Source organism: Gymnogyps californianus, chromosome 3 (assembly GCF_018139145.2).
Source record: "Gymnogyps californianus isolate 813 chromosome 3, ASM1813914v2, whole genome shotgun sequence".
NCBI lineage: Eukaryota > Metazoa > Chordata > Aves > Accipitriformes > Cathartidae > Gymnogyps > Gymnogyps californianus.
In genome coordinates, this window is record NC_059473.1 from 33,706,581 (window position 1) to 33,719,688 (window position 13,108).

The 13,108-nt window shown below is 41.8% G+C and overlaps 1 protein-coding gene across 1 annotated transcript in view; it reads right to left on the bottom strand.

Annotated features, from left to right (window-relative positions):
- The window catches only part of GLP1R (glucagon like peptide 1 receptor), a 90,734-nt gene that overhangs the window by 23,883 nt on the left and 53,743 nt on the right, over nucleotides 1–13,108 (bottom strand). The window contains exons 4-7 of the mRNA XM_050894358.1: nucleotides 9,012–9,127; nucleotides 6,318–6,424; nucleotides 2,688–2,841; nucleotides 978–1,137 (exon numbers count right to left, since the gene is read on the bottom strand). Of these exons, the coding sequence (XP_050750315.1) occupies nucleotides 978–1,137; nucleotides 2,688–2,841; nucleotides 6,318–6,424; nucleotides 9,012–9,127 (537 nt within the window). The remainder of the gene's footprint in view (nucleotides 1–977; nucleotides 1,138–2,687; nucleotides 2,842–6,317; nucleotides 6,425–9,011; nucleotides 9,128–13,108) is intronic.

Sequence of the window (13,108 nt, forward strand, 5' to 3'; positions counted from 1 at the left end):
GCATTTTACCAGTGAACTCAGTTGCTAGAATATTCACAGTTGACAAATCCATAGAGAGAAGGACAGTCAAAGCATTTTAAATGTTCAAACTAGTATCTGTGAAAGCACTTGCAGTATTTACTTGGATTTACTTCCAGCTTTCCAAAAGTCGCCTGATTTCCACCAAAAGGGGAGGGGGGAGAAAAGGAAGGGAGATAACGCAATAAAAGCACACAAGAGATCATTCCAAAAATAGGATTAATCCTGAACAGTAATATATTTTCAGGCTAACTGGACAGTGAAAGAATCAAAGCTTTAGGATTCCTACAGAAGGTGACTAGCTCAACCAACTGATTTCAAGGCATCACAGTCCTTAATCTCATGCACACATATGCCCACGGCACGTGCACCCTGACCACTCTTTTGCCCGACAATCACTACTTGACCTGCTCTGCCCACATAACCAACGTGACAACTCCCTGCTAGCAGCCCCTTCTTCATCAGCCCCTTTGCATCCCCCTAGCTCATGCTGCCACCACTTCTCTACTGTTATCCTTGACCAGATACAAGGTATCATTGCTACTTTGCACCACAAGTAGTTAACACATCTTTGAATACAATGGGAAACCTTTCAGGAGTTGAAGCAGGGCAGTCCAGGAAAGTCCACACTCACCTGGAATCACCCACACATATTTTGTATTGGGAAGCCGATGTCTTGCAGGAAAAGTACCATGGGCCTGCCACTGGTCCGGGGAGTTTCTGTGGCGTCGCACAGCCCCTGCGTTATGAACCCACAGCCTCTACGCCGCGAGCATCCAGGACCTGTGCCGGCCCAGCACCCTCTAGCTCAAACAAGGTAAGAGATCGGGAACAAAAAGGGAACGGAGAGTATAGGACTTGAACTGGGCCACACTACGATAGAGACACAATATTTTTTCCTATTATACCATCTGCCAGTGCACACAGCCACAGGCGGACACACGGAAAGATCAACTTACCCCAGCCAATGCAGAGATAAAGCCGAAAAATCCTCTGCTCAGAAAAGACTGAAAGTACCAGCAGCGTGTACAGGTACATGCCTTCCACCAGCAACCAGTAGTAGTTTGCAGCCACACAATACTGCATCATCACAAAGACCAAGCGGCAGCTGAGTGATTCCTGTGACGGAAGAAAGCACAGCCCAAATGAATGCAACAGGGGCTGAGAATAAAAGGATACTAACCCAAAAGACTGGATCTCTCTCCTGCTCTTGCTCCTCAAAACAACACTTGCTAAATTAATCACATTTGAGTACTGAAGGGACAGGAGCCAGTAATAGGTGCTATACACAGCAGATAGATGCTTTCAACAACATTCCTCCTTAAAAAAAAAAATTTAAAATACATGTTCTGCATTTTCCCTCAATAAGCAATGAATTATAATTTGAAAAGCACAACACAAAGATGACAAGAGCAGCAAGGGAAAGATACTGTATCAACTGCAGTCAGTGAATGTTTTCACTTCCCCAGATATTCTATTCTGCAGCTGAGAATTTCTCTATTAAAGAGCAAATAGTGCATGCAATAATGTTGACTATTTTCCAAAGCAAAAGATTTTTGTTAGAGCAGCAATATTGCCCAGTGCATCACATCTAAGTGCAAAATCTCTCTTGGCTGGTAAATTACAGAGAGGTGGTCAGCAGGGCTTTAGATAAGTATGAAACCTGATTACCTAATTAATATATCCATCAGATCTGATGAAACCACTATTGGATAAACCATGTGTGAAAGCATAAAACCTAAGTTTTTTTGGAAGGAGGGAATGACTGACAATCCAATGCAAACATTTCCAAACCATTTAAGATGTGTATTACGTTATTTTCTGCCAATGGATACATTGCAGATGAGAAGAAATCAACCATCATATGAGATTCACTATGTGGTATTAGTGCTTAAGCCTTAGGCAGAGTGTCAGAAAAGGATGGGTACTAAGTATGCATCAGAAGACATACCCTTTACGATCCCAACCCTGTATTGCAGCAGCAAACGCTGTACGCATGTTCTAGAATCACAAGAGCTATACAGATAATGAAAATGCCTTTCTTTGAAGATTCAAGTACATTTTGTATTCCAAATCTGAAGGGGGAAAGGCATGCTTTCATCATATTCACAAAAGAGTTGTATATCCTGTCCCTTCTATTAGAAGTATTTAATTAGCCTGTTCCTCCAAAGCTTTTCTAAATGCTTTCAAATTTGCATTAATCACACGCTTCCCTTTTTTTCGTCAACAGATTATAAAGATCTCCAAGAACGACAAACTAATTTGGTCATTATGCAAGATGGACAGTCCTATCATAAAAGCCACTGGCTTAGGGAAACGAATGCCCTCTTGTCACCGCTAGAAGAAATGAACCTGCAGCATGGCAAGAAGATATGGGCATTTATATAAATATCAAAAATCCACCTCTTCATGTTTCCTCTGTCTAGTAGGGGCAAACTTCCCACAGGCAGAGAAACATGCCACGGCATCAACTACTTGCCTGTACCAAGCCCGGGGTGGCACAACCACAACCACATACATTGTGCTACAAGTTTCAGAGAAACTCCGTGGACTGAAGAACAGCATTTTGTACAACCCTTGTTGTACAAAATGAAATTACCTGCTGTCATGCAGACACACCGCAGTGATGACTCCAATATCCTGAGAACCACCACAGTGTCTGCCCCTACCTGGAAGGAGATAAGTCCTTCCCACTGGTGCTCTTGTGTGGCTGTGCTGTACATCCACTTCACCACTGAGTCTTTAATGAAGATGGATATAGCCCGGAGGATAAAAGAGGTGAAGAGGTTCAGGTGAATATAATTCCTCGTACAATGCAGATGTCTGTAAAAAGCAAGAACCAGTCATGATCCTCCACCTACGTAAAAGCTGCAACATCACACGTAGGACTGAGAGAGGGAACAACGAGCCCTGCTGGAAATCAGGAGGTACCAGAGGAAATCCCATAACTTGAGAACGGCTGTAGGGATTTCAAACTGTCTTTGGGAAGAAATCACTATCAAGGAAAAGACATTCAAAACTTCAGCCCTATGTGTGAATGTTTGGGAGAAGGAAGGAGATCAGTGCATAAGGAAAAAAAGATTTTAAAAGTTTAAAAAGTGTAAAAATAAAGTCATTTTCAGGAGACATATCTTGAAAGGACTAAAAAAAGTCAAGTTTCACATAAGGCTGAATCTAATCTCTTTGAACTGACCCCAATGTCACTGCACAGGTTCACCTTGGCAAGGCTCAGGAACTGGTGTGCAGTACCAGCTTCTGGCTGTGCTCAACCCACAATGAAAAAACATCCACCTGTAAATTACCGCTTTGACAACAAGAGAAAAATCTGTATTCAGATTGCCTCCTGGGGGAATTGTAAATACTTTCTGTAGAACTAAAAGGAACAGAATTTTCACCTCTACATTCAGAATTGAAAACAAAAAAACAAAGAAAAAAATCCTCTTGAATTTCAGCAGCCAGCTGCAAAGGCAATAAAATTGCTACTTGTCAAAAAAGAGCATATTAAGGGATAGCAAAAGAAACTGCAGTCATGTAAATGGCATCCAACTGCAGAGTGCTGCCAATGTTTTATACCAGCCTTATCCGCAAACATTTTTCTTCCAGCACTGCAAGTGTACACACTTTGCTTCAAAGGAAGTTACACTGGGCATGATTCCTTTTTGATGCTAAAAGACACAGGTAACATATGATAAACAGCAATTGTTCCAGCAAGAGTTTCAGTGAACTTATGCTTTAAATGTCTATTTTTACTGCTCTATAAATTTGGGTAGAAAAATAGACTTGGTCTGAAAGTTGTCAGTTTTGCACTGAAAAGGAAGGAGAACTTTTTTTTCATAGGTCAAATAGAACTTTTTTAAACTTTTAAGTCACAGCTTATTTCAAAACTTAGCTATGATTAATAGTTATTTTCCTTTAACTCAAAATTTATTTGTTGCCACCCTTCAGAACTGCTACACATTTAAATCTGATTGAAAAAATTATGTAAATTAGCCAATAGAAGAAAATAGGTTGCACATAGATTACTGAGTATTTCTGCTACAGGCAATGCAAGTTATTCAAATTGTTTGGGCTTAATTCAGCTTCCATCACTGAAATTACAGACTTTTCTTCCATTTCTTTCAAAGGATGTAAAATTGGACACTGGAGATATATTGTTTCCTCTGTTGTATTGTTATTAAAAACAAATATAAAGGTTATTCTGTAGTCTAAGAACTTAAAAAGGCCTTCCTATTACAAAAGCGGAGAACATCAGCATTTTGGTGCCACTGAATCAGATTTCGATCCCCATTTGTTGAGGTTACACACCTACTGGGGAGTGGCCACGAGTGGAGGTTCCAGTCAGAATCCAGCAACTGCAATCCACATAGGGGTAGGTCTCATGTATTTCATGAGATCCAGGACCAAGTTGTCTCCAGATGGACAATTTAGACAGGAAAGCACAAAATGGATTGATGGCATAGTTTTAACAAGGCTGTCAGCCCCGTTAACATCTCTGAAACCTCATTTTCAAAATCAGAAACACACACTCATGTACATTTCTCCAGTCGCTGCTTCACAGTTAAAGGAAAAAATGCTAAAGCATCTCTCCACAAAAGTCAGGGCATCAAAATTCCCTCTCTCCTACCAGTCCTCAGTGACAAACTTGCTCTTTGTTCCCTGCCAAAAAAACACGCGCATCTTTCCTTCCTTCCTTCAAAAAGTATATGGCTGCGCTCAGTGACCTTTGCATTTGGGCTGCTAGGATTACTCAAAAAGTGTCATTGCTGGGTGAAACAAGGAGAAAACACTTATCCTGGGAGACATTTGGAGACTTCAAGACCATCTGGCGTTTTATCAGATGAGTCCCAAAGTTGCACAGGTACAACACGTACAAATCATAATTATCACGTGGCATTCCCAGAGGGTGAGCATGTCTCTGCGTTTCTGTAGTCATTTCAAATCTTCTTTGAGATTGCTAGCCTATGCTTCTCCACTGGAAGGAGGAGGGATAATACAATACTAAAAGGTGTGGTACAATATTAGAAGGCTTGCATCATTTTAGTTTTGGAAATTAGAAGCTAAAAGGCATGACTGATCTTTTTAAATACGTAAGGGGTATAAACAGTTAAGAGAGAGGAAAGGAGAGGGACTGTCTTGCTAACAGAGAGTGCTGGCACCAGAGCAAATGATCATGAACTGGCTATGATAATTCTTTAGTCAGGGAAGAAAGTTTCTTAAGGATCAGAGCACTGAAGGTTCCTGACCTGATTTCAAGTAAGAGTATCAAGAGATGGAAAACTATACTTTTGTAGGAGGCAGCCTCATCAGCGTGTAAGATGGATGACAGGACCTGGCTGTATACAGCAGCAGGGAGCAGGACGCCATGGCAGAGGGACTTCCTTTCCACAACACAGTAGGATCACATCTTTGTGTTTTCTAAATATCAGTCTCCTATGCTAAGCATCCCCAAACTGCAGGGAAGTCTGGCTGGAATCAAGACACCACTTGCATTTACAGAGGGGAAAAAAGAGATATCTCTGTTGGAGTCCAAAGTTGGTTTTGGGGTTTTTTTTCCCCCTCTTTTTTTTAAGCAAACTGGTGTACCTGATACACGGTGTATCACTGGCATGTGCAACCAATAGTCTCTTAATTTTTATGCACTCCATGCAATTTGTTGGTGCATGCCTGGATGAACCCAATACACCAATCTGACCAGGTGACAGCAATTTATTTCACAGAAACTTTTCAAGTTTCAAAATTAGGTTCTCTTCCATATTGCAAAAGAAATAAGAATTTCTGAAAGTTCTCCAAAAAGAGAAATTGTGTCAAAAATCCACTTCTGCATTGAAATACACCCTGCATGTGAAGGCTGGGAAATAGGCCAGACTGAGCTTTATGCTCTGTGCAATTCCAAGCAAGGCAAGATGAAAACTTCTGTCCTAAATGTCCTCTCACACTCCAGACTAGTGCCTCATCTGCAAGGTGACACCATGAGGGAATGTTGGAATCTCTCTCATTTTCCATCTCTTCCAGTGGAAATTTCATTGAAATACAAAATATCACAACAAAATATTTCAACTGATAAAAAGCATCCGTTCCACACATTCATACAGGTAACACTGCAAAAATTTAGGAATTTCACTTGCATTTTGAGACGAAACGATTGTAGGAAGGAACACAGAAGTGACGTAAGATAGAGTAATAATGAGGTGGTGGAAGAATGGAAAAAACATAATCAAATGTTTCTGTCAAAGTCTGATACTATCATATAGAAAAACATAACACCTTTTCTCCACTCTCTTCAGAGCTTCGCCAGTTACCTGAATCCAAGAAGAATGGCAGTTGCTATTACAAGGGCAGAGAAGGAAAGAGCATATCCAATGGTGTATATGATGGACAAATTCAGGAGCTGTTCTTCTGGTGCATCCTGAGAGCATACAAAGGAGAAAAAAAAAAAAAAAAGAAAAAAAAAAGGGGAGGGGGGGAAAAGACAGAGCTCATGGGCTTCAGTTCTTTTCTCCCAGCTGCTTTCTAACTTTTCTTAATGATAACCAGAAGTCATTCTCCTACTTTCAAGTTTAAATGCACATATCAAATCAGTCTTCCACTTTCTGTATGCTCTAAAGAAATAAAAATTTAATCTTAATTCCCCAGCTGCTCCCAGGTGTTCGCTCAAACAGTTGGGTTTTGCAGCCAGGCTAGAAAATAGATAATGTGACATTATTTCATAATAAAGTTGGAGAGGCATGAATTACCACACAAGCAAGTCTTAAACAATTGGCAGGAAGCACAGACACAACTCAACCCTGCCATTTTTACTGCAAAGCTGATGTTTTCAGACTTGAACACTTAAAGCAAGCCTCTTTACTGCTGAATGAGGGGGATCCTTTGGCTACGGCTATACTTAGAAATAAAACAAGCCAGGTCCCATCATTGACTCCAAGGCAAAGCATGCCTTGCATTCATACAACTAAACTCTTTTCTGCCCCCGTATAGTCTCTCTTCTGCCTCAACTATGCAACCTCCTGGCAACGAACCATAGCCCAACACCATCTCATGACCTAGGTGTTACAGCACTGCCTGGGAGGGAGCGACCCGATGCGGGCCAGAACAGCGGAGATGCCCGCATCCCCTGACAGTCCTGGGCTGTGGCTCTCAGACATGACCACCGAGACCCTTGCTTGAAAGGGCTGGCCAAAATCTTTAAGGAGAAGAGAAGTATTTGAAAAGCTACAGGCAGGTCTGAGTTCTAACACAGACTTATTGCCTAGCCTTTGAGGCACATTCGTATTCTCTGTTCTGGTTCATTTCTAAGCATGTATCTTTGTCTAAACAGACTCAGGCATTTTACTTCCCTTCTTCAAGCTAATTCTGCAATTGACTCCCAAGACCTGTGCTGTACAAAGGAATACATTCATTGTACTTCAGAAATAAGTACAGCTATTCAAATGTACTTTGCACAGCCAGGAGGATTTAAGGTGAACATACAGGCTGTTCCTCAGGGATTTGCTAGGTTAATGTTTTAAAGGGAATGATATGAGAGCTGCCTTCCAAAGAAACAATCTCTTCAGTATCAAAGCTCAGGCAAACTATTGAGACCTGACAATTTAAAACATCTACACAGATCAAAATCACATCGCACACTTAAAGTAAACAATGTTATTTTATAAGGATTCACTCACAAACCCTTTGGATTTTGTTCTAGCAACAGTTGTAACATAATACACTGCAAACTTATGAAAACAAGCTCTTGTTCTCATGTACAAGATGCATAAAACAAAGTAGGTTATTAGGGGGCTCTATATACATTAGCTGGAAAACCAAACATGGCTGTTCACATTTCAGGGAGTGACACCATGCATGCAGGGTTTCAGAATCCAAATCAGTTCATGGAAACTTGGAGGCAGTTGCCAAATGACCTTGGCATGTCCCAACACAACTCTGGAAGAAACCATAATGGCAAACAAGGAAAAGTCAAATGACCAGGCTTACACTTTGCGTTAAGATAACATGCTCTGCTGGGATACCCCAGAACATGGAAGGGGCAAGGAATAAAGCTGCAAATTAAAAGGAAAAAGTTAAATTTAACATATTTGGAGAATTAGAAACTATCTTTTTTCCCATCTCCTTCTAGTCTGCAGCCATTTATTCCTTCTGAAGAACGAGGCACTAGGCAATGGGAACTCCAGAGGACACAGATCCCGCAGCACTTGGGAACTTCATATACTTGAACTGTTTTGGCTAGGTACGTACTAGTTCCAAGTATCCTGGGACAGAGAGAGTGCACTCAATTTATGTGAGGAAAAGCATCACCCTTGGAGGCTCACAGCAGTAATGGTATCACGTGTCATGGGAATGCACACGGTGCGCTAGCTGACGCCAATGGCTGACAAAAATCCCCTGGAAATCCCTACGCTCTCCTTTATTTGGTGCCAGGTGCCTCAGCTCCCTGCAGAGCACAAAGCACGGGGGCAAGAAAATAACACTGACAAGCCTAATTCCATCAGCCACAGCAAATTAAGGTAAAAAGACAAAAAAACCCCAAACAAACAAAAAGCAGGGACTGCCCCCTGCCCAAAGGTGAAAAGCAAATATCCTTCAGTTCAGTTCATCTTAATCACCTTAATAGCTGCTAACAAGACAGAGAGAGCAAACAGTCATTTTATTGTAACGATATGCCAATGGAAGAAAAGGCAAAGGAATAATATTAGGTCACTCCTCTGGTTCAGGTGGGCTGCAGTTGAGCCCCCTGCACTGCACCACAGCTGGGACTACCTGGTTCACTTCTCTTGGCACTCTCACATACATTTAAACCTGCTCTCGTCTACCCTCATGTTCCCTTTGTTGCAGGGGAGAGGCCTGACGTCCCTTACCATTAGGCTCACTGAAATGAGGCACCCAGGATGAGTTTGTAAAGATTACTTTGACAGGACAAAAACGCATGGGCATAAACGACTATATTTTTCCGCTCTTCTGTTTTGTCCTAAACAACAACAGCAGCAAGAGACAGAAACTCTTACCTGGTCAGAGGCCTCGCACTCAGACAGGTTCCTCCAGGGCAGGGATGAATTCTCCTTCAGCAGCCATGTCCCCTCTGGGGTGCAAAACCGGTACACCTGCCCATGCAGCACTGCCAGAAGCAAAATGAGCCACGGGGTTAACGGGAAGAGAGCCTGCTCTCAGGGCAAGGTGTGCAGAGCTGTCTGAGTCTTGGTGCAACCTTTCTTCCTCACCGATCGCTCTCCTGGCTAGAAGGCGAAGCCACAGCGTTGCTGGGGAGTGCTTTGCCCACTCTCTGCCTGCAGCAGACGCCGCTGCTGCTCGTCCTCAGGGCCAGGGAGCAGCTTGGGAGGACACGGCTGCAAAGAGATCAGACGGCGCATACTCCAGGACAACTGCTAACCGTTCAGCAGCAACAACAGTCTGAAATAGTTGCTGCCATCTTTGTGTGGATTTTACAACATGCATAAATTCCAGCTCACTGAAATATTAGATTTTAAAACACACAGATTTTGGAAATGTTAAGCCTCAGCTACAAAATCCACAGGGAAAAGGCTGCGCACAAAGAGTAAATGTGCTTTTTCTTTTCTGAGATCATGCAGACCCAGAGACAGAGATGTTAAGCCAGAGAACAGGTATGCTAACACAAGCTCCCCAAAATGTAAATGCTTATACAAACATCTGTGCTACAAAATGAAGCTGTAAATCTTTGCCTAAGCTACCCACGTACTCTTTTTATTCCTTCTGTCTACATGTTTGAATAACAAAACTGGTAATAAATAAAACACCTTTCTGAAGCAGTTAGCAGCTTGATCTTGTAAAAGCAGCTACGATGAAATGGCTCATAATAAAATTACATCAGACTGAAGCACCAAAATAAAAGGGGAAAAAGCACCAAAAGTACAAAGGTGAAGGAGCACTCAACCATGGTGTATCAAAAGAAACCCTCTCTCTGCTGTCTGGAGTATTGGGGAAGTCTAACAACTTTTACTGCTGTACATAAGCAACCTGGAGGTGCCCCTGTATCAGAGCATAGCTAGAGTAACAATGTTGGCTGCTTTGTAGTAAACTGACCTATTCTATGTTATGAAGCTGCCCCTCCAAAAGCAGTGCTGGGTCAATCCCTCAACCAGGGTTAGCCTCTACCGAGGCAATGTTCGGAAACAGACAGTTAAAACATTTTGAGGTATGAGAAGCCAAGTTAGGAGGATGCAGTTCTGCACAGGTATCAAAATACCTCTCAATTACAGCTTTTGCTCAAACCCAGCCTTGACTCCTGCAACCTCATCCTGTTGTCAGCTCCCTCATTACTGCAAACTAGAACTCATTAGAACTCAGCATTTCTGTTCAATGGGAAAATATTAAAACTTATTTGAAATTATAACCAGCCAGTAGGCTATTTGCATATTAGTTGACAACTGGTAATTTGTTCGATAATTGTCAGTGGTGGACTAGTAGTAGGTACTCTAAGTCAAGAATGATGTTTTAAAAAATAATATAGACATTCATATTCTAATAAGCCATTTCTAATGAGGATGCTAAATGGTAACTGATAATGGTTTTGGTAGGCATAGTCTATTTGCTTTTGTAATTGGTGTACTGAATATACCAGTAAGAGATAATATAAAGAGGACATAAAAATAAAGTTATGCCTGGTGGAGGTTTCTCCTTACTCTTAAGGATATTTGTTTGCATATGTTTACACAAAAACAGAAGGAGTGATTAGGTCAGCACATGCAACATACACATTCACATCCATTAACTGCTATGAACATTTTGTCACCTGCTCTCGTTATCTGCTGGCAGTGCCAACCACTTCCTTCGGTTGGGATGTTGCTACAATTGTTAAGGATCTCACACTTGATGGAGGGCAGCAAGTAGGAAACCATCATTTTTTTTTCCCTCAAGATTAATGGACAGCAAATTGAAGTAAGCCATTCAAAACATCCTTGCAAAGGCAGCTCAAGGAATCAGGAATCAGTAAATATTATATATTAGAAGCCAATGAAGGTGAAATCCAGTGGGTTAAATTCCAGAGGGTCACAGGACTCAGAAATTCAGTCTGACTGCCATTGCATGAGCTGTAACCAAGAAGTATTACAAGACAAAATTATTATGAGAAACCATCTCACACAAAAAGAAATTCCACTATATTCCTGAAAAAAAGAAAAACTTGCTAAAGGAGAATTGATTTAAAAAAAAAACAAAAAACAAACAAAACCAAAACAAAACAAAAAACCAATGTTATTTCACATTCTCTGAAACTCTGTGAATTCTTTTCCCCCAGTAGTTCTTACTGTCAAGGTCTAATTGGGATGAAAGCTTAGCCTCAGTGTATCTATTTTCTCTCCAAATCATCATGACACATTTTAATTTTCTTTTTATTGATAACACTTCTTTTGAAATAATGAGGAAAATCTATTGTATGCTGAAGCCTGGCATATATTGGAGAATAGAAGAATTTACAGTAAATGAAACATGAAATTTGCCATCAGACAGAAAGACAAGGTAATTCATTTAGACATGAAGAAAAACTAATGTAACCCTATTACACTGGAAAGGAGAGTTCCTGCCATCTAGGAGTCACAAACACTCAAACTGGACTGATGGCTCTTATGGACCTCTGGGTAGCCACAAGCCAGCTGTGTCAGGTTGTCGTAGCCTCACTGCTCACCAAAAGAGTGGTGGTCAGTGCAGGACCCAGAGGCAACTAAAGACCAACTGGCCTGCCAGTATCCAGGAAGAGCCCTAAGAAGCGAAAGAATTAATCAAACCAAAAATCCACATAGATGAGACTGCGTATGAGAGTGTGAGAGTGTATACGTCTGGTCTATGGAATCACTTATTAGTCAAAATGCTTATGAGAGAGAAAGAGTTAAAAAAGAAAACTTGGGCTTTAAGGCAGCATTGAGATTCTGGTTGATACATGGAGAGATGCTCATGAAAGAGATTGCACTAACCATGACATGAAGAGAGCACAGGGCTGATACACTGCAGGCAGCCAGTTACTCTCAGAAATGTGAAAACAAGTCTCACCATTGTGGAAATAGATTATTTTCAGTTATGTGTCGAACACCACAGAACCCACACAACATCAGCAGAGGTTTACTGTAGAGGCCATGAAGGGCTTGGTGATGGATATACACCACACGCAAGAGCCTTCATCCCCTGCAGCTTGGCACATCCAGCACCAGCACCGTGCAGGACCTGTGAGGCAAACCCAGCCCAGCGGTGCTGACATCTTTGCATGCTGCGTGATCGGCTGCAGAAGCCCCCCAGAAAAGGACACCCAGAGCCACAGTCCCATGAGCCTCAGGCCTTCATGCAGCACAGCTGCACACCCCCTGAACCGCATCATCCTGCAGCCATTCCTGGTTTCTCTGTTTCCTAGAAGGACAAGGCGAACAGCCTCTGTCTACTCATCCTCTGGGCAACAAGTTCCATCACAGCCAGCCACCTGCTACTGCCCAAACACAAGAAAAAAGGCTGTTAATGACTGACAGCTCAGACGAGATGTTACCTTAACTGAATGCTCTTCCCTGGTCTTGCCTCGCTGAAGAGAGGGATGGAGAACAGTCTCAACGCCAGAAACTCTGCTCTGGTGTGTCTCCAAAATAACTGATAAAAACCTGAAGTGGAGACTTTACATCTTTTTTGTTTCATATACAAGCTAAATTCTCATCTTTGCTTAGTGAAAGCAGTTCCAACTAATTTGAAAGGGATCCACTGGCTTTTAACCAGGGATGTTTTGATTCAAGCACTGCAAGTATCTTACCATACTTACTGCTCAGAGGAAAGCATGTGGTTTGCATTAAAGCTACCTACAAATGTTCTTAAAACAATTTTTTCACATGGACTTTTTATGACTCCCTCTCTGCACAGCTGGTCATGGCTTAGGATGGCAGAGATCTTCAACCTCCCAAAACGGATAAAGGGATAGTATTCGTACACATTCGCTCTTTGCCGTGGGCCTGATCCAAAGCTCACCAGGAATCTCATTTCCTTCAGCTTTCATAAGAAGCTGTTGCTAAAAAAAAATTCAGTTATTAATACATAGAGGCAAACTAACAATGACATGCTTGGAGGTTGCCTGTGTGCCATGACAGAAGGA